Source organism: Bufo gargarizans, chromosome 1 (genome assembly GCF_014858855.1).
Source record: "Bufo gargarizans isolate SCDJY-AF-19 chromosome 1, ASM1485885v1, whole genome shotgun sequence".
NCBI classification, from domain to species: Eukaryota; Metazoa; Chordata; class Amphibia; order Anura; family Bufonidae; genus Bufo; species Bufo gargarizans.
The window spans coordinates 636,650,980-636,678,657 of NC_058080.1; the positions used below are offsets into that span (position 1 = coordinate 636,650,980).

The 27,678-nt window shown below is 45.4% G+C and overlaps 1 protein-coding gene across 1 annotated transcript in view; it reads right to left on the minus strand.

The window, feature by feature from the left end:
- Positions 1-27,678, minus strand: part of RHOBTB3 (Rho related BTB domain containing 3) — a 137,033-nt gene that overhangs the window by 47,834 nt on the left and 61,521 nt on the right. The window contains exons 6-8 of the mRNA XM_044275995.1: positions 21,389-21,727; positions 15,710-15,816; positions 13,039-13,132 (exon numbers count right to left, since the gene is read on the minus strand). Coding sequence (XP_044131930.1) covers positions 13,039-13,132; positions 15,710-15,816; positions 21,389-21,727 — 540 coding nt within the window. The remainder of the gene's footprint in view (positions 1-13,038; positions 13,133-15,709; positions 15,817-21,388; positions 21,728-27,678) is intronic.

The window sequence follows — 27,678 nt, forward strand, 5'->3', positions numbered from 1 at the left end:
GTTCGCTCAATTGTCTTCTTATCTCCTTAACATACTGAATGGTGTCCATCACCACGATCCCACCACCCTTATCTGCGGGTTTGATGGTGAGGTCGGGGTTACTGGACAATCCCTCCAGTGCAGACATTTCCTGTGTCGAAATGTTTGGCCTCATATACATACTGGGATGAGTACTTTTTCTCAACATAGCTACATCTCTTTTGACCGCTTCAGAGAAACATTCTAGAGCATGTGAATTGACAAGTGGAACAAAATCACTTTTTAAATACAAATCAAACTGAGTTTGATTTGTATTTAAAAAGTGATTTTGTTCCACTTGTCAATTCACATGCTCTAGAATCGTTTCTCTGAAGCGGTCAAAAGAGATGTAGCTATGTTGAGAAAAAGTACTCATCCCAGTATGTATATGAGGCCAAACATTTCGACACAGGAAATGTCTGCACTGGAGGGATTGTCCAGTAACCCCGACCTCACCATCAAACCCGCAGATAAGGGTGGTGGGATCGTGGTGATGGACACCATTCAGTATGTTAAGGAGATAAGAAGACAATTGAGCGAACCTGGCGTCTACGAGCCATTGGCCAGGGACCCCAGGTTCGACATTGCAAGGAAAATTGATGCACATTTGACTGAGGCGATGCAGAGTGGCATTATTGACGGACAACTAAAGGATTTTTTGGTGGTGAAGTCCCCGGTTACACCCACGATATATGCATTACCAAAGATACATAAAAGGTTGGTTGACCCTCCAGGTCGGCCGATAATTTCGGGTAGGGGCTCTATACTATCTAACATTAATGTGTTTCTGGATAAGATACTGAGAGAATATGCTGTGGGTGCTAGATCGTATGTTAGGGATACCGGAGACTTCATCACCAAGATTAAAGGGATGCAGGTACCAAAGGGGGCTATTATAGCCTCCTTTGACATAGTGTCGTTGTACACCTCGATTGACCACAACAAAGGCTTGTCGGCTGTGGCGGAGATGTTGGCACATTCGGAGCATCCCGCCCCAGTTCGACAATTTATATTGACATTGTTGGAATTGTCCTTGAGGAACAATTATTTTGTGTTCCAGGGACAATTTTTCTTGCAAAAGATGGGCGCGGCGATGGGCTCTAATGCTGCGCCCACTTATGCAAATATTTTTGTGCGGTCATTTGAGGAACGTCTCATCTTTGTATCTCCCCACTTCAATCAAGTGTTGTCGTGGTGGAGATACATAGATGACATTTTCCTCATTTGGGATGGCACCATGGATCAGTTGATGGATTTTCACGTACACTTGAACTCCCTTGACCGGGAGATCCAGTTTACGTTAACGGCATCGACTGACCGGGTGCAATACTTGGACACACAAGTATATATTGAGGATGAACAGGTACATATGGATTTAAACATTAAAGGGAACCTGTCACCCAAAAATCGCCTATTAAGCTGTTTACAGTACCTTATAGTGCTGTATACTCGGTTCTTGATGCACTTTTTGTTCGTTTTCCCGCATGTCTGCTCATTCAGAAATCGTAGTTATATTCAGCTGCTGCCCTGTGCTGCAAGTCAGGCTTGAAGTCACGGGGGCAGCGGCCTCGGCGTCTTACATGGCACTCTCCCCGCCCCTTGCCTCTGTTACTGACAGCCGAACTCCGAATCCGGGACCGCGCTCAACGGCCGCATGCGCAGTAAAGGGCGGCAGGAGCGCGGTCCCGGCTGCCGCGCGTACTACGCGCCGTCTTACTTTCGCCGCACTGCGCATGCGCCCGACATCCTGTATCAAACGCGCCCGCGCCCAGATGCCGGGCGCGGGCGCATTTGATACAGGATGTCGGGCGCATGCGCAGTGCGGCGAAAGTAAGACGGCGCGTAGTACGCGCGGCAGCCGGGACCGCGCTCCTGCCGCCCTTTACTGCGCATGCGGCCGTTGAGCGCGGTCCCGGATTCGGAGTTCGGCTGTCAGTAACAGAGGCAAGGGGCGGGGAGAGTGCCATGTAAGACGCCGAGGCCGCTGCCCCCGTGACTTCAAGCCTGACTTGCAGCACAGGGCAGCAGCTGAATATAACTACGATTTCTGAATGAGCAGACATGCGGGAAAACGAACAAAAAGTGCATCAAGAACCGAGTATACAGCACTATAAGGTACTGTAAACAGCTTAATAGGCGATTTTTGGGTGACAGGTTCCCTTTAAGGCCACAGATAAGAATACATTGTTGCATTTTACCAGTGGGCACCCAAGAAGGATGGTAGATTCTCTGCCGTTTAGCCAAATGCTTCGGGTGCGGAGAATTGTTGATAAGGATGAGAATATGTGCACAGCAATGAAAAATATGGAACAATCTTTTATAGACAGGGGATACCCTAGAAAGTTAGTGAAAAGACATGCAGAAAGGGCTAAAAAAATTCCCAGAGATGAGTTATTGACCCCGAAAACTAGAAGAACTAATGACAGAATGCCGTTTATATCATCATATAACGAGTTGAGTCCTGAAATTGAAAAAATAATAAGGCGACATTGGAGTTTACTGAGTAGTGGACACCCAAATGTTGCTGCATTTAGAAGTGTGCCGATGATGGCATATAGAAGAGCAGGCAACATCAGGGATAAGGTAGTACACTCCAAAGTACCAGATAAAGGACAATCTAGACAGACATTCCTTAAAACAAGGCGCACGGGCTCTTTCCCGTGTCTGGGATGTGTGAACTGTAAACAGATGGTCAAGGGATCGACGTTCACACATCCAGACACGGGCGAGACCTTTGATATAGTGCATTATCTCACCTGTGATTCGTCATGGGTGATATATGTACTATGGTGCCCTTGTAAAAAATTATATGTTGGTGAAACCACTTGCGATCTAAAGACCAGGTTAAATAACCATAGGCAGTCTATTAGGAATAAAAGAAGAGATCTGCCTGTATCAAAGCATTTTGCCGAAAAAAATCATAAAGAAAGTGACTTGAAATTTATGATTATAGATCATGTTAAACCATTGGAAAGAGGAGGTGATCGATTAAGCAAATTAAAAAAAACTGAACTTAGGTGGATTTTTCGGCTTGATACCCTAAAACCCAAAGGGTTAAATGTAGAATTTAGGGTGACAGGAGGAATGGTTAGCTAGATACCCAGCTTACATGGCCTATACCCTGATGTTGTCTGCTCTCTATATGCAGTGAATTAAATGGAAGCTACAATGATTTGCCTGAAGATATATATGTATGCTGACTTTTTTGCCAGTGCCGGGCCGTGTCTAGATGGAGACGAGATAAATATGTGAGTTATGGAGGCATGATATTTTTGCCCAAAAACATTACCTAAAAAAAGATGGTGGATATGGACTCGTGATGGGGCGCGAACGATCTGTCTATACGCTGACACAGACGTGTCTGTGTTCGGCGCCTGGACGTGGTCGACCGTACGTCATCACGTTGGTTTCCACCATAGAGGTGACGTAGGAGTATTAGAAGCTGCGTGAACGGAACGGGGCTGAATACATGCGCAGTAAGGAGTAGAGGACGCGGATGAGTGGCGTGTTCAGATACAGGTAGAGACGCCTTCTCCACAAATTGTCTCGGTTCTCCAGCAGGCTTAAGGCAAGGTAATACAGTCAAGAATTTTTTTAACTGCACGGTTCACTTTATTATATACACTTTATGTACACATATTATGATGAATTACTATTGAATGTATCACCGATGTACTGCTACTGAAGTTGATATGCACGGCAATACATGGAGTTAATTATATGAATTGTAGTCCACCCATGAATGGGAGTGCACTAGTACTCTATTGGCTGATAATGGATTGTGTCATGCTGTAGAGCTGTATTTATTTTTGCACTATGCACTTTTTTGTTCACTTGACTTGAAAATGGTCCTCTGAGAGGACCGAAACGTTGTCTGACATGTGTGAATAAATTTCACTTTTTTACCTAAAGGAGTGCTGCGGACTTTCCTTCTCTACTGAATTTGTCCCATATCGAGGGACCACCGCGTGCACCTGCATCATTATATTTGCACTAAAGGGAGTGCTGCCTGAATCTCTTTATGTATATATATATATATATATATGATAAGATATATAAATATATGTGTATGTATTGCATAAAAATTTGGTAATAGTTTTGATAGATAGCAGCTGCGTTATCTGTGCGATTTGTGTGCGTTTTGTATATTAGTCAGAAAATATAGTAAAAATAATAATAATGATAGGAAATATTCATGAGAGAGATGATGAAATCTATTATTATATCGCTCTTGTGATTTATGTTTTAGGTATGCATGTGCGTGCAGTGGAGAGGTGGTGCTTGTTTTATAGTGTGCATGCACAGCCACACTGATGGAATGCACAGTGGTCGTAACCATTGAAACAAGTAGTGTATAATGTGATGGAAAAATTAATCCAGCCAAAAAAAGGAGGCAATATGGACAATCACAATACATTAGTAAGTGCCTTGTATTAACTTTCTCTACATAATAAATGCTATTTGCTTAAGTGACAAAACCCCTTTAATTAGAAAGGGACAACATCCTGGAAAAGCCCTTTATCCCCTTCCCAACTAGCGTCATACATGAACGGCACTGGGCAGTCTTTGGCACCCACTTGCGAGCAGACACCCGGGGCTAATGTATGCGTTCAACGATAACTTTGATCACACTCAGTTAACCCCTCGGATGCAGTTGTCAAATGTGACTGGGGTATCTGGGAGCTAAAAAACCCTGGAGCACATGCTCCCGGGCCTGCAACGGCTTCCCTTAGCGGGGATCGGGATAGCCGGATAGTCTGTGCGGCAGCCTCGGTCCTCCTGAATGATCCAAGGCTGCCACAGATAGGTTCCTATGGAGACTCTGTTTGTGGCAAGGCTCCATAGGAACAAAGTGAATTTCTCATAGACTCCAAGGCTTGGAGTTTATAAGAGAACTGTTCTAATGATTGCTTGTTCAAGTTCCCAATGGGAACTTTTTTAAAGTGTATAAAAATGTTGTTGTTTTCTTATAAAAAAATGAAAAAAATATTAAAATTAAAATCAGTCCTTTTCTCCAAAATTGAAATAAAAATAAATAAACAATAAAACATAAACACCATGAGCATCACCATGTACGAAAATGCCTATACTATTGCCTATACTATTAAAATATAAAAATATTTATTCTATGGTTGCTTCTCTTCCCTTAAAAAATTTAATTAAAAAAGTGATCAAAAACAATCGGACAGGAACTGGGATTTGCGTCCCCATCTATCCCTTAGTTGAACTTGATGGACTTTTGTCTTTTTTCAACCGTATTAAATATGTAACTATGTATCATAAATCACTATGATGCAGTCAGTCCGGGTCAGGGGAGCTGTGGTATATGCAAATTAGTCTTTAGGAGCAACAGGGGCATCTCTCCTATACTGCGGGCTTCCTTCCTGTACTTTGCTTGTTCTGGGTACTGAAGGATACTGAAGCACACGGCGCAGAGCCAGATTTTATGAGAAGTCAGGGCCAGGCGTGATTACACTGTCTGGCCCTGTCAATCAAAGTGCCGAGGGTGCGGCAGTAGCAGAGAAAGCATCCGCTGCAAAAATTATTAGTCATGTCCTATTCTTGTCCATTTTGCTCATAAGAATAGGCATTTCTATAAAGGGCCGTCCATTCCGCAAATTGCAGAAGACACATGGGTGGCATCCGTTATTTTCCGGATCTGCAATTTGCGGACCTGAAAACACGGCACGGTCGTGTGAACAAGCCCTAACATTGCAAATCTTGTAACTTAAAACAGGACATCAGCTAAACAGCAGCACCAAACCGTGTGGTATTGGGCCCTAACATTGAATGGGTCGATTACATCTTGCTTTAAATTTCTTGGCAGACAATCATAAGATTCTTTAAGGCAGGGATGGCCAACCTTACAGACACAAAGAGCCAGAAAAAAAAAAACGTATGACTGCCTGGAGCCACAAACTATACATTTACACAAATATGCGTGCACACGACAGTATTACTGCAATTGAGTTTTCAAACATTTAAAAGTGTATTTAAACCACCTTTCTTACCTGTAGTGTAGACAGCTTTAGTGAGACTTCTGGCAATCTTTGTTTTTCACAATGTGTTTTAATATTTCTCAGATGACCGCCCCATGCTCAGATGACCGCTCCATGCTCAGATGACCGCCTTATGTTCAAATGACCGCCCATGATCAGATGACTGCCCCATGCACAGATGACTGCTCCATGCTCAGATGACCGCCTTATGCTCAAATGACCAAACATGCTCAGATGACCGCCCTATGCTCAGATGACCGCCTTATGCTCAGATGACCGCCTTATGCTCAAATGACCGCCCCATGCTCAGATGACCGCCCCATGCTCAGATGACCGCCCCATGCTTAGATGACTGCCCCATGCTCAGGAATGCTGCAATATCTGTTAGTTTACTGACTTCCTGGGATGAAAGATTCTCTGACTTGTATCCCTTTGAACCATTAACCCAAAGAAAGACCTCATCAGCCTGACTTGGTGTGAAGGCCGTAGCAGCAATTTATTAACAATGCAATTATTACAAAGAATTGTACATATACCTTGTAACCATTGCTAACATTAATCCAACATGTAAACTTTTTCCCTCACTTCCTGTCCCAGCATACTCGTACATGACGCGAAGGGATCTTAAAAGGCAATCCAAGTAAACTGTATTCACCACTCACGAACCTCCACATATGATCCAGGTTTTTTAATCCAACTTTACCCTCGGCCGCACTCTCCGACCCAAGGGCACAAACTCCTCGCAATTATACACCTGCAGGGCTATTAGCCCAAACAGGTTCCCCCAGTTTTCCATTCACCACAAACATCCTAGATGCACGCCAAAAGAGAGAGGGAGACATGCACCTATTCCAAGTTTTGCCTTCCAGGATCCATCTTTTACCTGCCACCAGACGAACATAGGTGTCACCTCACCTATGTTCGTCCCTTCATACCTTAAAAGCCATTTCCAAGACATCCTACAAGCCCAATGTCCACAGGTCAATCCCCACATCATTCAGATGGACCCCATCATGCCGCAAAAACATTGTGGACGCCTCCTCCAAATCTTTATGTCGCACAACAAAACCACCCCGTCGCCTAGAGAAATGACCTACCTCCTTATTGATTTTAGCCCAAGCTTTATTCAGTTTCTCAACCAACCTTGCAAACTGCCAAACCCGTCACTATGTCCGACCAAACCACCTCAGCAAATCCAACTTGATATCCCTAATGATCCCCACCTAGATACTTCAGTGGGCGCTCCTATCCGAAAAGAGTGAGACACAAACTGACTTGCCATTAAACCTCCCGCTGCTAAACACTTTGCCGTCCCATTCTGATGTATTAACAATGGCCCGGCAAAATCCTCAACACACCTAATCGGGCAAACAATCGACCCCGCCAACAGTCACAATACAAAGCATCCCTCTACCCTCAAGATCCGTTTTTGATCTACGCACGACACATTGTAACCCTTCTGAACACAGAAAGACGTCCTCCCGCTGTAGACCGCCTACTCCAACTCTACACAGTGCCACCAATTCCGACACCCTAAACGCGTACGTACCGGTACTCACAGACTGCCTAATCAAAGCTATGGATACCCCAAGGCAACGTTCCAGAGCCACAGAGGACAAGGACGCCCTTGCTCTTTCTCCCCTGGTACCAGTCGGCAAAAACAATCCCACTGAAAATGAGAAAGAGCGTCAGCCACTGAATTCTCCACACCTGGAACATGAACAGCCACAAAGTAAGCATTCAAAACCAAACCCGCAACAACAAGTGCCGCAACAAGCAAATTACCGGAGGCGAACTTGCAGACTGTCATTGATAGCTTGTACCACACCCATGTTATCACAACAGAAACGTACTTGTCTATTCTGTAACAATTCCCCCTATAACTCGATAGCCAAGACAATAGGAAACAGTTCCAATAATGCCAAGTTAGTTAGGAAGCTCGCCCGTCGCCACTCCTCAGGCCACGACCCCGCACTCCATTGTCCCTGACAGAATGCATCATAGCCACAAGACCGTGACGCATCTGTGAAAAGTTCCAAATCAACATTGGAAATCTGTGCTTCCATCCACACTGATCTACCGTTGAACTGGGACAAGAAATGCTCCCATACCTCCAAATCAGCCCTTACTTCCGCAGACAACCGCACAAAATGTAAAGGGGCAGCCACCCCCGCCATAGCCATGGCCAGTCACGGGCAGAAAACCCTCCCATAGGCAAAATCCAACACGCAAAGTTAAGCTTACCCAACACCGACTGTACCCTACGCAATTGGGCTTTTTTAACCCTCCGTAATCCAGCCACTTCAGCAACCACATCGGTCACTTTCTATTCTGGCAAACGACATTCCATGTTTACCGTATGAATAAAGATACCTAGGAATTTAACCGAAGTTGCTGGCCCTTCCGTCTTTTCCGGTGCTAACGCAACCCCAAAAGCCGCCGCAACGCGCTCCATCGTATGCAACAAAATAGAGCAAATCCGAGTGCCCGCTGGCCCCAAAAATAAAAGATCGTCCAAGTAGTGAAGCACATAATTCCTATCCAGACTCCTGCTTCACCACCCATTTCAGAAAGGAACAAAAAGTTTCAAACGACGAACAAGAAATCGTGCAACCCATAGACAAACAACAATCTACATAGAATTGCCCCTTCCATTTAAAACCCAACAGGTGAAAACTATACAGATGTATTGGTAGTAAGCGAAAAGCCGCCTCTGTATCCGTTTTTGCCAACAACGCACCTTGCCCCAAACGACGAACCCATGCGACCGCTGCATCAAAAGACGTGTATGACAAAGAACAGAGCTCCTAATCTATATCGTCACCGAGCTTCCAGTCGGGAAGGACAGATGATGAATGAGCCGAAACTTGTTCGGCTCCTACTTCGGCACCAGTCTCAACGGAGATACGCGCAACCCTGGCAACAGCATATCCCGAAACGGTTCCGCAACATGACTCGCCCGCACCTCCTTCTCAATCTTTACCCTAACGACATCCGACCTAGCAAGTGCCAAAACCAGGTCCAGGCAAGATCTTCTTCTCTTCTCAGTCCTGGCCCACCAGCCGGTGGCCACAATCCACTGCCTCTTTCTTCTTCCCTGACAGCCCCTGCCACAGGGGAATCCGTCCTGCTTGCTCTCACAGGGCTCCCAACTCCCACCGCAGAAATCTTAGGGGGCGGAGGCGTGACAGCCTCACTCCTCTCCCTCTGCCGTGAATGCCTCCAGCTCCCAGTAGGGGGCCTCAGCGTGGGGACTGCACGCATCTCACCCTACCCGTCTTCCTGGCCACCCTGGATGGATGCCGCTGCGGCCCCATCACCAGGTAACTCCTTGGCTCACTCCTTGGGCCTGCCGCATCCTCTATACCTCCCTCCTGCATGTTCAGTGAGACGGGACGGGGGTAAGCATTGGATTCCTCCCACTGCGGCTGAGGGCAGCGCTAGCTCCACAGCCCCGCCGCCGCACTGGAGGATCCCATAAGGGGCTCCCTAAGCACCGCCGAACTCGGGGAGTCACGTCAGGGATTAACCTCTTAGGGGGCCTAGATCTTCTCGCTCACGTCGTCCTAGATGGGGCCACCTCAGCGGACCTGCCCCCCTGTAACGCCGCCTGCAGGGTCTCCTGCACCCATTCTGGCCCATGATTAGCCGCCGCTGCTCTAACCTGCAAAATGAATTGCTCCAGAGAAGCCATAGCCATGGCAAGCCACCTAACTAATTTCTGCACCACGTTCCTCACACTCAATAAGCCCCTCCCTGCTCTGCATTAAATCCCAGATGCAAAAATGCCGCTCTACCCCTTACTCCTCTCCTGCCCTACTCCTCACCAACACTAAAATTAATCCTACAGTATAAGCCACTACCTTCCGTCAAGCCGCATTTCGCTACCGATGCTCGCCCCGCTCCATTGCTTTTCTTCCCATTGCTCTTTGACACCCTGATAGCATAGTTTGTGGCTCACTTACATCCTGGAAAAGTTATTACCCCTATTCACATTGGGCATGTTAAACCAACAAACTCTTGGTGTGAACCAAAAGCTGAGAATACCAATACCAAAATAAATAAAATATTAAAATACATATATCTTGTAAGGCACAAATGGGGTCATTTATCAAACTGGTGTAAAGTAGAACTGGCTTATTTGCCCACAGCAACCAATCAGATTCCACCTTTTATTTTCCAAAGGAGCTGGCAAAAATTAATGGTGAACTCTGGTTGTTACGGGCAACTAAGACCATTCTACTTTACACAAGTTTGATAAATGACCCCAACAACCCACAAAGTAGATGCCATTTCATGTACAGATCTCCTCAGACAAGGGGCAAATCGCTAGAAAAGCGGGCATATCTGGGACCCACACCTATCTCTAAAACGAAGCCAGCAAAGTGGTGGCCGGCAGTTCAGGGTCCAGCCACCAACAATCATTCCTATTGGCCCGCCAAAAAAATGGCAGGGCGGCATGCTTGTCTATTTTTGGAATCCCCATAGAAATGAATGGGAGCGCACGACTTTTGCGTGGCAACCGCTTCTATTCACTTATATGGGGCCGATGGAAATAGCCGAGCCAGTGCTTGGCTATTTTCAGCGGCCCCATAGAAATGACGAGCCCTGCTTCACTTTGCCGGCTATGTTTACGACATAGGTGTGGGTCCCAGAAGATGGGAAAACCCCTTTAAGAGGTGGAAAACAGACAATGCATAGACAAGTTACAAATTTAGTAATAAATATATTAGTCAGCTCTATAAATGGAAAAAAGTAGTAAAATACGAGTGTATTGCTGTACTGCAGCGGTGGCACAAAGGGCATGGCATCATAGCAACCAATGACGCTGTGCGCTCCTACACTAAGCAGGATGCCAGTCCGGTATCTCACGGACCATGTTCCACGAATGTGTGAATGAAGCTTTACACTGATCAGCCATAAAATTGAAACCACTGACGGCTGAAGTGAATAACATTGATTATCTAATTACAATGCCGCCTCTCAAGGGATGGGATGTACTAGCCAGCAAATAAACATGGAGGTCTGGAAATTAATGAGTTAGGGCCGTTTCACACAGTTGTCACTGTGATTTCGTAGTAAAGAGATCACAGAGAGGCACGGAGCATTAACAGTCATGTTAATGCTCCGTGCTTCTGCAGTTCGCATCGGGTCTTGGCACTCTTTCACGGAGCGGATGCCACGCACGGCATCCGCTCGTGTGAAACGGCCCTTAGGCCTCTTTCACACGGGCATCCCGGATTTACTAAGGATGCATCGCGTGTGCACTGCGGGAAAACTGTGTAAGTAGGCCTGCAATTGCAGTCAGTTTTGACTGTGATTGCATTCCGATGATCAGTTTTTTCCACGCGAGTGCAATGCGAAAAAACTGAATGTGGTACCCAGACCCGAACCCGGACTTCTTCACTGAAGTTCGGGTTTGGGTTAGGTGTTCTATTCATTTTATCATTTTCCCTTATAACATGGTTATAACAGAAAATAATAGCATTCTTAATATAGAATTCTTACTAAAATGTGTATTGAGGGGTTAAAAAATTGATTTCTATTTTCATTCAGCAGGACCTGCGCTGACGTCACCATGCTCACCAGGTGGTGAGAGCTATTACGTAATCAAAGGTCCTTTTGCAGGTCCTGAAAGAAGAAGCAAGAAGATGATGCCAGCTGCGCGATCAATTAGATGCTTGCGATTTTCATGCAGACCCATTCATTTCTATGGCGCCTGTGTTGCGTGAAAAATGCAGAATATAGAGCATGCTGCGATTTTCACACAATGCACAAGTCATGCGTGAAAATCACCGCTCATCTGAACAGCCCCATTGAAGTGAATGGGTCTGGATTCAGTGTGGGTGCAATGCGTTCACCTCACGCATTGCACCCGCGCTGAATTCTCGCCCATGTGAAAGGAGCCTTAGGGACAGGAAAAAATGGGCAACAGTAAGGATCTGAGCAAACTATGATAGGTAGACAACCAGGTCAGAGCATCTCCAAAATGGTAGGTATGGTAGGTATTGTATGGTGTTTCTAATTACTACTTACCAAAATAGTAAAGAAGAACAACATTTAAATTAGCGATAGGGTCATGGGTGCCCAAAGCTCATTGAAGCTTACAGAGAAGCAAATACTAGCCCGCCCATCTGGCCCAATCCCATGGAAGAGCTGTTGCACAAATTGCTGATGATAGAAAGGTGTCAGAATATACAGAGGATCGCAGCTTGCTGTACTTAGTACTGCTTAGTCACAGAATGGTCACAGTGCCCGTGCTGACCCTTGCCCACCACTGAAATTGCCTACAGTAGGCATGTAAGCATTCAGAAACATACCATCGAGTAATAGGAAAAAGGTGGCCTAGTAATAGGAAGAAGACTAGGAAAAAGGTAGCCTAGTCTGATGACACCTGTTTTAATTTACACCTTGTGGACAGCTGGGTGTGTGTCGCTTACATGTGGAAGAGATGGCACCAGGATGCACTACGATCACAATGTGTGATGCTCTAGCTATGTTCTCCGGAGAATGGGTCCTTGGATCCTGGCATTCAAGCGAATGTTACTTTGACACATACCACCTACATAAAAATTATTGTAAGCTAAGCTTACCAAGTCATGGCAAAGGGATTTTCCAGGGGCAGTAGCCTATTTTAATAATGCTGCCATACTGGAAAAAATGTTCAGGAATGGTGGAGGACAATAACAAAGAGCTCAAGATGTTGACCTCAAATTCCCCAGATCTCAGTATCATTAGCCATCTGTGGAATGTGCTGGAAGATACTTACAGGATATGCATTTCATGTGAACACTCAGTCCTAGTGATTTACCATCAATGTCTTAACAGATGTAGTCAACGTTATCTTAACTCCCAGGCAGGCCAGGATGGTCAATTCAATGTGATTTGTTGCATTAGTGTAATTTTATTTTGTAGTATTAACACAAAAAGCCAGTCAATATAACACTGGCTTTATCTGTGAGTAAAAAGCCCTTTTAAAGATACAATATACGCAATAGAAAGTGCAAACTCATCACTGTACCTTGTACCTGGAAGATCACATCTGACAGTGAAGTGTTGTTAAAAAAGAATCCAAGAGATTCCCATAATGGCAGTTGTTTTCCGGAACCTGTATCCTAAAGAACGCAAAGAAATTCCATTACAGAGGTGAACAGATACAGATTTACAGTATACATACATATGCTGTACAGACACCTTAGGTCCTGATGAGAGTGCCTCTGTGTGGGGATTGCTGATGTTCCCAGATTCTGACTCATCATAAAGTGATGGCATATCCTGGCAATATGCCATTAGATTATGAGATGGAAATAGCCCTTCAATTACACATAACACAGCAAAAACACATTGATGGCCTACTCTTAGATGAGGCAATCGGTGTGAGTGACTTATTGGGGTTCATCTAGGCACAGCAGCACATACATGTGGCCGTACAAGTACTGCAACTCAGTCCCATTCAAGTGATTACTTGTTTTGTTGATCGTTGGAGGTCCCAGGAGTTGGACCTCAGCTGATCACACAATGTGTTTGTCACGTACGGGAACTGCCTGGTTACGTGACCCGGATGTGACTGCCAAGGGTCGATCTATTCCATGCAGTCAATCTCTCACACCCCTACACACATGTAATGCCCCAGAGTGGTGTTACCATTCTGCACCTTGCTACTATCTCTAATGGGCTAATATAATGTCATCTTATGTATTTATTCCAGGTCCTCCACAATGTGCATTCCTACTTTGTTATGTAACTGTTTACATGTAATGTGCCTGGTTCACCAGCAGGTGCAGCAAATATGGCACAGCTGTATATAGATAGAATGGAACCTTCCATTCTAACCCCCCTCTGTGGAGAAGTGGGCGAATCCTACTTCCTGCAGGAAGGATGGGGACCAGTTCTAGTTACTCTAGCTTACCCCCTGCTAGGGGACAGGTGTGCAGGGGCACGTCTCTGCTGGAAACCAGCCAGAGCACCCTAAGCTCTGCTGGCCATGGAGGCCAAAGCTTAAAGCCTCAGGAGCCAGGAGGAAAGTTCCCTGGCATAACCTAGAGTCAGACTACAAAGTGTAGTGCAGCATACAGAAGAAGCAGAGTATTAAGCAAGCCTGTCAGTACAGCAGAAAAAGAAAAAGCACGCAGAGTTATTGGGCAAGCCTGCCAGTTTAATGCTAAAGCCTGCTGGGACCAAGACAAAGCTTGAAGACTGTTTCTGATGAACGTTTATTCACGTAAAGCTGCTGTTCAACTACATACAAGGTCTGGATAGACTCAATCTTTCTTTCAAATTCCTCAATTATTCCCGCTATTTATATGGGGTCCATCCATATCCAGGTAGAAGCATCAAGACACACATAAAGGGATATTTTAGGCCGCACTATACCACTCAGCATTTCCTACACCTGGGACCCGATTTATATAGAGGGTCCTAGGGGGAGGCGTCCTTGGCACACAGGCCTTGATTGAACCTAGATCACAACCCCAACACAGCCTTTCAGGCACCCCAACACGCTGCCACCATCTATGACATTTAAATGAATACACCAATTAATTAGGGGCTCATAGAAAACCCCACAGCACCCCACTCACAAGCAGGCTCACAGTAGCACATGCCACACTTATAGCAAATACATGGTAATGCAAATCGTACTCATAGACTTAGAAATGGAGGTTACTGGGCTCATTCAGGGCACAAGGCAAAACCATTAAAGATGTGCTGTAATGTACTAAAAAGGTACAGTACTTACAAATTAAAAGAAATGAGATATATATATAAATGTGCAGAAAACAGTTATAAAACTAAAAGGATAAAAACAGAAAGGTTCTTACTACGCCACGAGTTGTGTGATCAGAGTCCGTTCTGGTTCCGGGGACAGGAGGATGTGGAACACAACCCAATGTTGATTGGATCCCCAAATTGGTCAATGAAAGGTTCCAAATCTCACATTTTTATCCCCCCTTTGGCAGAGGGTGGAGCTGAGAGGAGTCTCCCCCCATCATTATGGGTGCATGCTCCACCTCTATCCCTCAGCTGGCAGGCATAAAACATATCTTCCCGTCCACACTATTCGGGCCTAACATGTTTTAATAACGCATATTTCATCAGCGTATCGTTCTGATACCAAATATGAGAGATTCTCATTATGCGGGAAGGCTGGCTGACACGGGGGTAATGTTTGGACTTCCTACGATGCCCACATTATATGGAATGCAATTATTGCAATAATTAATATGTGAGTTGTACTAGAGATGAGTTATTGCTTATGAGATATTTTCTTCATCTTCTGGTACTCTTCTCGTCTGGGTATATGCATTTCATGAGGCTCCAGTGTCCCGTCCAGGAAACCTCGTTACCACTACTTTTGTTAGCAGGAGGATGCTATTTTGAATCCTATCAAAGGTGAGTGTGTATTAGTTCCTACCAGTCCAGACTGAATGGCATCATACAGACAACCTTACAGAATGGCAGGAAAATATATAGAGTCACATGACATACATGTAAAAACATACACAGATCATAAAAATTTTGAGAAAGGTTGTTCATTTCTCATAGTGATTTTTTCTCCCATAAAACATAAACTGTCTTTATGACATTTTACACAATGTCATTTAAATTCCAGGGTAGCTATAAAAAGATGTGGATTAAATGTGAGATCATGGAAAGTATGAGGAAGTGAAGAAGAAAATGAAATAAACACTTACTGGTTTGTTTAACAAACTTTGTACTATGTAGGACACATGTGCTACTTCTTCAGGATCGTTCAGTTTCTCTTTAAGCTGATGTTCCAGCAGCTGCCACTCTGACGCACCTACAGCCACCACAACAGACATGGATAAATAAAATATGATAAATAGTATTATATACAGCATGCATGCTATTCTACACTTTTTTTTATTGGGGGAGGGAGACAAATTGCTGTCAGGGCCCTCTTGCAGCTGCTTATATCCGTGGAGACAAAGGTCATACTGTCATAATTTACAGTGATAGCCAAGTACGTAAGCAAGAGGTTAAAAATAGGCAAAATCTTTTTAAAAGACATGTTTGTGTTTCTGAGATCCTGCACTTAATATGAAGGAATAGATCATTTTATAACTGTTGTTAAGCAACAACACCCACTCATAAGGAAGTAATTCGCACTGATGTTACAAAGCACTTAAATTATTTGAAAACTTATTTGTCATTTATTGTTTTCTAAAATAAAAGCATAATTCCATTCGAAAACCACTCAGGACAGGCTTTACTGACCTTATGTTCTCTACATACTGAATATGTTTTGAACAAAACAAAATATACAATACTTAAAGGGTTTGTCTCATCTCCCATTTTCATGGGATATTGCAAGAAAATGCCATCAATGTCAGAAAGGTGTGGGTCCCACCTCTGGTGCCCACTCCTATCTGCAGATTACCTCCAGCTTCTCCAGAACCTCCACTCCTGCTTCACTCTCCCGAACCTATGACCATTCACAGCTCGGGGAGTTCTGAAAATTGCCGAGGGCCAGTACAGCTATTTCCAGTATTCCCATAGCGGTGAACTGAGCCCTGGCCGAGCCTGCGCAGGGCGCTCTCCATCTGCGGTGTGCTCTCCTTCACTTTGGGGGCACCATTCTGGAGAGAGGAGCGTGTCACGGAGGCGAAACCCACCCCTAGCTGACATTGATGGCATATCCTAACACTATGCCATTGATGTATGAGATGAGCTAACCCCTTTTAAATAAAGAAAAAAAAGTACTGCCCCAAAGAAATGACAGCTTAAAATCACACAGGCAGCTGCAGGTTTAGTGCAGTTTATGTCTCAAAACTAATTTCACACCAAGTATTTCCCGCTTTTTGGAAATATTGGATTACACTTACCAGTGAACGTTTTTCTTTGAGCCTATGACAGCACCCCTAGAGAGACCGCCTCCTCCTCTGGACAGGAAACAGGAACCAAAACGCCTTTTTAAAAGAGAGGTCCTCCCCTCTAGCTCCAGTCCTTTCTCAATAACTAAGAAACATAACATCCTAATACCTTCTTATTTAATTTTTTTTGTATATATAATTTATTTTTCTTAAAGGATCTTTATTTTTTTGGTAAATGCTTCCTCCCTTTTTTTTCTTTTTTTTTGAGGAATGGGAATTAACCGGGTGCTGTCATAGGCTGAAAGAAAAACGATTATCGGTAAGTGTAATCCAATATTTCTTTCCCCTATAACAGCACCCCTTGAGAATAGGCAATAATTCTATATAGGGTGGGACCACAGCCAGCAGCACCTTACGGCCAAAGGAAAGACCTTCATTGGAAGGTAGCTGTAGCCTATAGTGCCTAAAAAAAGTATGAGGAGAACTCCAGGTAGCTGCTCTACAAATCTGCTCAATTGAAGCTGAAGCTCTCTCTGCCCATGACGTGGAGACTGATCTTGTAGAGTGAGCCCCAAACCCTGAGGGCGAAACTATTCCCTTAGAAGAGTAAGCTAAGGAAATGGCCTGTCTGATCCACCTAGCAATAGACTGAGAAGAGGCAGCGGAACCCTTCCTAGTTCCCTGAAATAAAAGCAACAGACGAGAGCAGGCCATCCAAGGCTGAGTAACCTTTAGATATTGTAAAATACACCTCCTAACGTCTAGGCAATGGAATTCTGATTCTTTCTCATTCTTAGGGGAGGCACAGAAGGAAGGTAGCACAGAGAAAATGAGAAGAGACCTTTGGTAAAAAAAAGAAGGATCAGGAGAAATCACTACCCGATCCTCCAAGATTACCAAATAGAGGGGTTCAGCAGAGAGTGCACTGATCTCACTAACTCTTCTAGCCGAGGTAATGGCAAGCAGGAAAGCAAGCTTTAGGGAGAGCATCTTTGGGGAGATACAATCAATCGACTCAAAGAGTTCAGAAGAGAGAGTAGAAAGAACCAAGTTTAAATCCCAAGGAGGGGTTCTGACCTTAGAGACGGGGGATAACTTGGACACAGCTGTAACAAATCTCTTGATCCAGGGATGCTCTGCTAGTCTAAACTCAAACAATGCACTTAAAGCAGATATTTAGACCTTTAAAGTACTAGGCCTGAGCGTTCTCTTCCAAGAATTCTAGCACTAGCGGAATGTCAGGAACCTCTAACACATTCACAGGTATATTGGCGAATCTTATAAAGGTCTTCCAGACTCTAAGATAGATTTCAGAAGTAACCCTCTTTCAACTGGCCAACAGAGTGTTAACTACCTCATCAAAAAGACCTCTTCTTTTTAAAATCTCCCTTTCAAGAGCCAAGCAGTCAGATGTAGATTTCTTACTTCTGGGTGAAAGACTGGACACTGAGGGAGAAGCTCCTGAGACTCCGGAAGCACCCATGGGGTTGCAATTGACATCGAGCGGAGCCAGGAGAACCAGACTCTTCTTGGCCATAAGTAGGCTATAAACTATTACCGTGGCTTCCTCTTCTCTGATCTTTTTGAGCACCCTCGGTAACATGTTTAGGGGGTGGGGAAAGCATAGAGAAGGCCCTGCCTCCAAGTTTAAGTCAATGCGTCCACTGCTTTCAGATGTTCTCCTGGAGATAGGGAATAGAAAACTTCTACCTTTCTGTTTAATCTGGTGGCAAAGAGATCTATCTCTGGATCCCCCAACATGTTGTGACCTGGTTGAAACCCTCCGATCTAAGGACCACTCTCCCTGGCTTAGATGATGACCACTGAGAAAGTCTGCTTTCACATTGTCCGAGCCTTTTAGATGCACCGCAGAACGAGAAGATAGAGAAGCTACTGCCAGATTGAATATCTGATGGGTGAGAGACATAAGGCCCGAGCCCTCGTACCTCCCTGCCGATTGATATAGGCTACAGCTGTCGTGTTGTCCAAGTAGATCTTTACATTTCTGCCCCTGATAACGGGAAGGCTCTGTTTCAGAGCTATCCTGATCGCATTTAACTCCCTGAAATTGTGAGACTGGGATAAAACTCTGCTGTCCCAGCTCCCCTGCAACAGAAGGGACTCCACATGGGCTCCCCAACTGGATGGACTCACATCTGTAGTCAAAGGAAGAACCGCTTCTCTGATCCATGGATTTCATAAATTCATCTACCACCTCAAGGAGCTCAGAGTCTGAGGGGATAGAGAGATCTCTGAGTCTAGAGAGAGTATACATCTGTCCCATTCCTGTAGAATCTGAAGCTGTAGAGTTCTTGAATGATATTGGGCCCATTCTACTCTGGGAATCGCAGCCATCATGAGACCCAAAACAGACATGGCTTCTCTTAGGGTGACAGATGGGCGCGAGTGAATCTGTTGGACTCTAGACTTGATTAGTAAGACCTTCTGAAGGGGCAATAGACATTTCTGGGCTCTGGAGTCTAGAATCATCCCTAGGAAGCTGCAGCTCTGGCTTGGACATAAACTGGACATTTCTAGATTTATCTCCCAACCTAGTCTTTTTTAGAACCTCCTTCAACCAGGCAATCTGCCTCTGAAGAGCCTGATACGATTAAGACACGAGAAGAAAGTCATCCAGGTAAAAGTCTTTCTCTCTCACGTGAGCCATCATCTCTGTTCTTTGTGAACACCCTCGGAGCCTGTGAAAGCCCAAAGGGTAGGGCCTGAAACTGAAGATGAAGAACCTCCTGCTCTGATTGGACTGCTACCCTCAGAAAGTTTTGATGGCTGGGATGGATAGGGACATGGTAATAAGCATCCCTCAGGTCTACTGTGGCCATAAAGCAGTCTGGAAAAAGATTGCTCACTGCTGAACTGATGGACTCCATATGAAACCTCTCGTACACCAGATGCTGATTTAAGTATTTTAAGTTTGTTATGGTCTGGAATGAACCATTTGTTTTTTTGACAAGGAATAGGGGAGAGTAAAACCCTTTTGTGCCTTCCTGCACTGGGACCTTTATCAACACTCTTTTCTCTATTAGGTAAAAGACCTCTGTAATGATAGCTGACTGCTTTGTGGGATCAGACCGGTAATCTGTGACCAAAAACCTCCCCTCTGGAATGCTCTGAAAGTTTCATTTTAGACCTTTTAGACCGATTCCCTCCTGCATCTTAGGACGGGAAACTGGAGGTAGAGGGGAGGATCCCTCTTTTAAAAATGCGTTCTGGTTCCTGTTTCCTGTCCAAAGGAGAAGGCGGTCTCTCCAGGGGTGCTGTCATAGGCGAAAAAGAAAAAATGCCACTGGGTTCGTAAACATACACAAAAGAAAGGCATTTTCTAAAATGCGTTGTATGTTTAGGATGTCTTATTTTCATATGGGCCAAAAGGAAACAACTACAGCACTGTGCAAATTAATTGGGACAAACAGTATATGAAAGAGACAAAAGTTATAGTACAAAGTTATAACGGGGAGGATGTGGATCAGCTGTGTCACTTGAATAGCTTTGACTTGGGGCTACTCCTAAGGGTGTCCTGCCTTTAACCCCTTTACAGGGATCGGGACCCCGCTGCAGAACAACCATCAGACCACTTCCTCTTTGAGAAGTCTCTGTTCAAGTGACAGCTGACCCACAGGGGCCAAGAGACACCGGTGCGGAGCACTGATGGTCAGGCAAAGACAAAGTGAGGGACAGGCAGAGTATAAACAATATGATAAACAGTCTGAGCTCAGGGTAAGGACAGAGATCAGGCAAGGGTTAATTACAGAAATCAGGCAGAAGTTGGTACACGGAAAATGCAAGCAAATAAGTGGCACACTTTGTGGGAAAATTGCAAACTAGAACCTAACATTCAGGCACCTTCACACAGGTAAGACCCTGATAGACCTTCATTTATAAACTTCTAGCAAGAATAACAGAAGAATAGCATAATATAAAATCAAAAGAATAAATGCTCCAGAAATGTTATTGCATAGGGTATATGATTATTTGCTAGACCAGGCATGCTCAACCTGCGGCCCTCCAGCTGTTGCAAAACTACAACTCCCAGCATGCCCGAACAGCCTACAGCTATCAGCCTACAGCAGGGAATTTTGGGAGTTGTAGTTTTACAACAGCTGGAGGGCCACAGGTTGAGCATGTCTGTGCTAGACAGACATGTCAGGATTGGTGATAGGCCCTAATTATTAATTATGAGCTCCTCTTCTGGGCCCCTCACCTATTGGAAGGATGAATGCCTCATGACACCCATTCTCCAATTTGGCAAACAGTGTTCAAGTTCTCCCAGTGGTTGACAGTCCCAGAGAAGGGACCTGCACCTATGAAGCATTTATGACATATCCTGTGCATAGTCCATAAATATTTATGATGGCAATACCCCTCTACATCTCTGTATGTTTATTCAGTCTTAGGGTTCATTCATCGGACACCCCATATCCTTTTATAGAAGTCTAAAATCATCCTTATCTACTAGTAGCAAGAAAACCACAGAAAGAAGTGTCTATGAACGGTAGAGATGTAAATGTAGAAGAGTGATACCTGAGTATATGAAGTGAAGGATGTCAGGTAAACATTTATGGAAGAGGACATCTTTAACAATGACTCTTACTGGAGAATTTCTAGTGGAGACTTCAGGCTGCTGGTGCACAGAGAAGAGGGACTTGGCTGTCTTTTGTGTGCATGAGTCTTTAGCAGATATCACCCCAAACAGCAGCATAAATACAGAGCTCACACTACATAGCACCACTCTGTGAGCTGCGAACGTCGGATTCATGTCAGCCGTGCAGAAGACCACATCCACACACTGGCCGTGATCCAGCAAGTTTTTGATATCTGAAATATACCGTGAAGGCTCATCCCTCAAGTCAGGCATCTTTTCTGTGTAAAATAATACAAAGAGCTTATAAGTAACATTAATCATGTCAATAACCAAGTATTTCCTTTGATATGTATTTTTTACAGGGCACTATCTTTTTTAAGTTTAAATTAACTCATATGCAGGCCATTATAAGGGTTGTCCACGATTACAAAAAAGGGTCCCTTTAAAGGGTTTCTGTCACCTGAAAAATGTGTATTAAGCTGGCTGACATTAGCGATGTGCTAATGTCAGCTGAACATAACTATTAGTGCCATCTGCCTGCCGCGTTGCCCCTGCTCTTAGAGGCTCCGTTCTCCCACCTCTGGCCACGCCCTACTACACTAGATTTACAGGGCTAGGCAGCGTTCACCTCCTCCTGCCGGACCTGTGCGCTAGGGAGATCTTGTGCCGTTCAGTATTCGGCACAGGCGCAGTGAGGAAGCTGGCAGCCGGCGAGCACCCTTCATTCACTGCGCCGTGTACTGAACGGGACAGCGCAGGCGCAATAGTTACACTTCAGACAGGGACAGAGGTAGGAGACCAAAGCCTCCTGGCCCTGTCAATCTAATGTAGCAGGGCATGGCTAGAAGTGGGAGAACGGAGCCTCTAGGAGCATGGGCAATGCCCCCCCCCCCCTGCTCCTAGAGGCTAATTAGCATATTATAAAAGTTTGTTTTTCTCAATAACGGCGGCAGGCAGTGAGATGGCGCTAATATAGTTATGTTCAACTGACATTAGCACATCGCTAATGTCAGCCAGCTTAATACCCATTTTTCAGGTGACAGAAAAATGGTGCTGGTAGACAAAACACAAACCAGGTGTGGATAACTATATTAGTCAGCAATATGAGCAGTAATATAACAACAATGACAATCGAAAAAAAGATTTTTATACATGTTCTATGAAAAAAAAACATATATATATATATATATATATATATATATATATATATATACTGTATATACAGTACAGACCAAAAGTTTTGACACACCTTCTCATTCAAAGAGTTTTCTTTATTTTCATGACTATGAAAATTGTAGATTCACACTGAAGGCATCAAAACTATGAATTAACACATGTGGAATTATATACATAACAAAAAAGTGTGAAACAACTGAAAATATGTCATATTCTAGGTTCTTCAAAGTAGCCACCTTTTGCTTTGATTACTGCTTTGCACACTCTTGGCATTCTCTTGATGAGCTTCAAGAGGTAGTCACCTGAAATGGTTTTCACTTCACAGGTGTGCCCTGTCAGGTTTAATAAGTGGGATTTCTTGCCTTATAAATGGGGTTGGGACCATCAGTTGAGTTGTGGAGAAGTCAGGTGGATACACAGCTGATAGTCCTACTGAATAGACTGTTAGAATTTGTATTATGGCAAGAAAAAAGCAGCTAAGTAAAGAAAAACGAGTGGCCATCATTACTTTAAGAAATGAAGGTCAGTCAGTCCGAAAAATTGGGAAAACTTTGAAAGTGTCCCCAAGTGCAGTCACAAAAACCATCAAACGCTACAAAGAAACTGGCTCGCATGCGGACCGCCCCAGGAAAGGAAGACCAAGAGTCACCTCTGCTGCGGAGGATAAGTTCATCCGAGTCACCAGCCTCAGAAATTGCAGGTTAACAGTTCAGATTAGAGACCAGGTCAATGCCACACAGAGTTCTAGCAGCAGAGACATCTCTAGAACAACTGTTAAGAGGAGACTGTGTGAATCAGGCCTCCATGGTAGAATATCTGCTAGGAAACCACTGCTAAGGACAGGCAACAAGCAGAAGAGACTTGTTTGGGCTAAAGAACACACGGAATGGACATTAGACCAGTGGAAATCTGTGCTTTGGTCTGATGAGTCCAAATTTGAGATCTTTGGTTCCAACCACCGTGTCTTTGTGCGATGCAGAAAAGGTGAACGGATGGACTCTACATGCCTGGTTCCCACCGTGAAGCATGGAGGAGGTGGTATGATGGCGTGGGGGTGCTTTGCTGGTGACACTGTTGGGGATTTATTCAAAATTGAAGGCATACTGAACCAGCATGGCCACCACAGCATCCGGTTTGCATTTAGTTGGACCATCATTTATTTTTCAACAGGACAATGACCCCAAACACACCTCCAGGCTGTGTAAGGGCTTTTTGACCATGAAGGAGAGTGATGGGGTGCTGCGCCAGATGACCTGGCCTCCACAGTCGCTGGACCTGAAGCCAATCGAGATTGTTTGGGGTGAGCTGGACCGCAGAGTGAAGGCAAAAGGGCCAACAAGTGCTAAGCATCTCTGGGAACTCCTTCAAGACTGTTGGAAGACCATTTCAGGTGACTACCTCTTGAAGCTCATCAAGAGAATGCCAAGAGTGTGCAAAGCAGTAATCAAAGCAAAAGGTGGCTACTTTGAAGAACCTAGAATATGACATATTTTCAGTTGTTTCACACTTTTTTGTTATGTATATAATTCCACATGTGTTTATTCATAGTTTTGATGCCTTCAGTGTGAATCTACAATTTTCATAGTCATGAAAATAAAAAATATCTTTGAATGAGAAGTTGTGTCCAAACTTTTGGTCTGTACTGTATACATATATATACACACAGGTGGTATAATAAAGGACAGTCTCTTGAGTAAATTGAGAGCTTGAGAACTACAGTAGCTAGAACAGCTTAACACAGAGTAATTCAGAGTCAAGGGGAGGAGGCCGGTTCTTATACATCTATGAGGTCTAGTGCTTTCTTAAGCCTCGTTCACATGTCTGTGCTTAAATCCATGAAAAGGTGGTCAGTGATGCCTCCATAAAGATGTCCATGAAGAATGCGTGTTTGGTCCGTGCATCAGTTTTTTGCTGTTCGTGTGTCATCCGTGTTTCACTGACCCTGCACAGCTGAATAATAATTTTCAAAGCATCTCTTCCTAAGGCCCCTTTCACACAGGCGAGTATTCCGCGCGGATGCGATGCGTGAGTTGAACGCATTGCACCCGCACTGAATCCTGAACCATTCATTTCTATGGGGCTGTTCACATGAGCAGTGATTTTTTTCACGCATCACTTGTGCGTTGCGTGAAAATCGCAGCATGCTCTATATTGTGCGTTTTTCATGTAACGCAGGCCCCATAGAAATGAATGGGGTTGCGTGAAAATCGCAAGCAAGTGCGGATGCGGTGCGATTTTCACGCACGGTTGCTAGGGGACGATCGGGATGGAGACCCGATCATTATTATTTTACCTTATAACATGGTTATAAGGGGAAATAATAGCATTCTGAATACAGAATGCATAGTACAATAGTGCTGGAGGGGTTAAAAAGAAATAAAAAATAATTTAACTTGCCTTAATCCACTTGATCGCGCAGCCCGGCTTCTCTTCTGTCTTTATCTTAGCTGTGTGCAGTAACAGGACCTGTGGTGACGTCACTCCAGTCATCACATGGTCCATCACATGATCCATCACCATGGTAAAAGATCATGTGATGGATCATGTGATGACCGGAGTGACATCACCACAGGTCCTGTTACTGCACACAGCTAAGATGAAGACAGAAGGAGATGCCGGCTGAACGATCAAGTGGATTAAGGTGAGTTAAACAATTTTTTTATTTTTTTTAACGCCTCCAGCGCTATTTAAGTGTTCTTGCATAGCAAGACCACTTAATGTTATCTCATATTTATATTATTCTTATTCTTATTATAGCCAATTGCCACCCTACTCCTCCCACAGTTTTTACACTACATAGACAAAAATTTACCAAAACGTGCAGATTGTTCCCGATCGGAATGCTATTACTTTGTGGAACATTTCGCAGAATGGTTCACGGAATATCGTGGTTCTTGTGGCGAAAGTTGTCCCATAGGAATGAATGGCAAAGCTAGAGTGGGAGCTGGCAAAAGCTGAAAAATCAGGACATGATTTCTATACTGCCACCACTCCCTCATTTTCAGGCCCACCTACACAAATCTTATATCAAAATGTTCAGCTATCCCTGCTGCCACTAAAAATGTCCACGGCTAAGCAATCCAAGTTTTTCCCATTGACTTTGACAGGGAAAATTTTCAAATTGCTCCCAGTCGCACAGATTTGAAACTAAAGTCACCAAACTTGGGTCACTTAGTCATGGGGTCCGACCCTTAGGTGAACCCACTCCGACCCTTAGGTGCACTCACCCTAGTCATTAGGTGCACCCACCCCAACGATTAGGTGCACCCACCCGACTGTTAGGTGCAACCACCTGACCATTAGGTGCACCCACTCCGACCCTTAGGTGCAACCACCCCAACGATTAGGTGCACCCACCCCGACCCTTAGGTGCAACCACCCTGACTTTTAGGTGCAACCACCCCGACTGTTAGGTGCAACCACCCCAACCCTTAGGTGCCCCCACTCCGACCCTTAGCTGCAACCACCCCAACGATTAGGTGCACCCACCCCGACCCTTAGGTGCAACCACCCCGACTTTTAGGTGCAACCACCCCGACCCTTAGGTGCACCCACTCCGACCCTTAGGTGCAACCACCCCAACGATTAGGTGCACCCACCCCGACCCTTAGGTGCAACCACTCCGACCCTTAGGTGCAACCACCCCAACGATTAGGTGCACCCACCCCGACCCTTAGGTGCAACCACCCTGACTTTTAGGTGCAACCACCCCGAACCTTAGGTGCACCCACTCCGACCCTTAGGTGCAACCACCCCAACGATTAGGTGCACCCACCCCGACCCTTAGGTGCAACCACCCCGACTTTTAGGTGCAACCACCCCGACCCTTAGGTGCAACCACCCCAACGATTAGGTGCACCCACTCCGACCCTTAGGTGCAACCACCCCGACTTTTAGGTGCAACCACCCCGACCCTTAGGTGCACCCACTCCGACCCTTAGGTGCAACCACCCCAACGATTTGGTGCACCCACCCCGACCCTTAGGTGCAACCACCCCAACGATTAGGTGCAACCATCCCGATCCTTAGGTGCACCCACTCCGACCCTTAGGTGCAACCACTCCGACCCTTAGGTGCAACCACCCCAACGATTAGGTGCACCCACCCCGACCCTTAGGTGCACCCACTCGGACCCTTAGGTGCAACCACCCCAACGATTAGGTGCAACCACCCTGACCCTTAGGTGCAACCACCCCAACGATTAGGTGCACCCACTCCGACCCTTAGGTGCAACCACCCCGACTTTTAGGTGCACCCACCCCGACCCTTAGGTGCAACCACCCCGACTTTTAGGTGCAACCACCCCGACCCTTAGGTGCAACCACCCCGACCCTTAGGTGCAACCACCCCAACGATTAGGTGCACCCACCCCAACCCTTAGGTGCACCCACTCTGACCCTTAGGTGCAATCACCCCAACGATTAGGTGCACCCTCCCCGACCCTAAGGTGCTACCACCCCGACTTTTAGGTGCAACCACCCCGACCCTTAGGTGCACCCACTCCGACCCTTAGGTGCAAACACCCCAACGATTAGGTGCACCCACCCCGACCCTTAGGTGCAACCACCCCAACTTTTAGGTGCAACCACCCCGTTCCTTAGGTGCAACCACCCCGACCCTTAGGTGCAACCACCCCAACGATTAGGTGCACCCACCCCGACCCTTAGGTGCAACCACCCCGACTTTTAGGTGCAACCACCCCGACCCTTAGGTGCACCCACTCCGACCCTTAGGTGCAACCACTCCGACCCTTAGGTGCAACCACCCCAACGATTAGGTGCACCCACCCCGACCCTTAGGTGCACCCACTCCGACCCTTAGGTGCAACCACCCCAACGATTAGGTGCACCCACTCCGACCCTTAGGTGCAACCACCCCAAGGATTAGGTACCCCCAACCCGACCCTTAGGTGCAACCACCCCAACTTTTAGGTGCACCCACCCCGACCCTTAGGTGCACCCACTCCGACCCTTAGGTGCAACCACCCCAACGATTAGGTGCAACCACCCCGACTTTTAGGTGCAACCTTTCCACAGTTACTCCAGCCAATCCA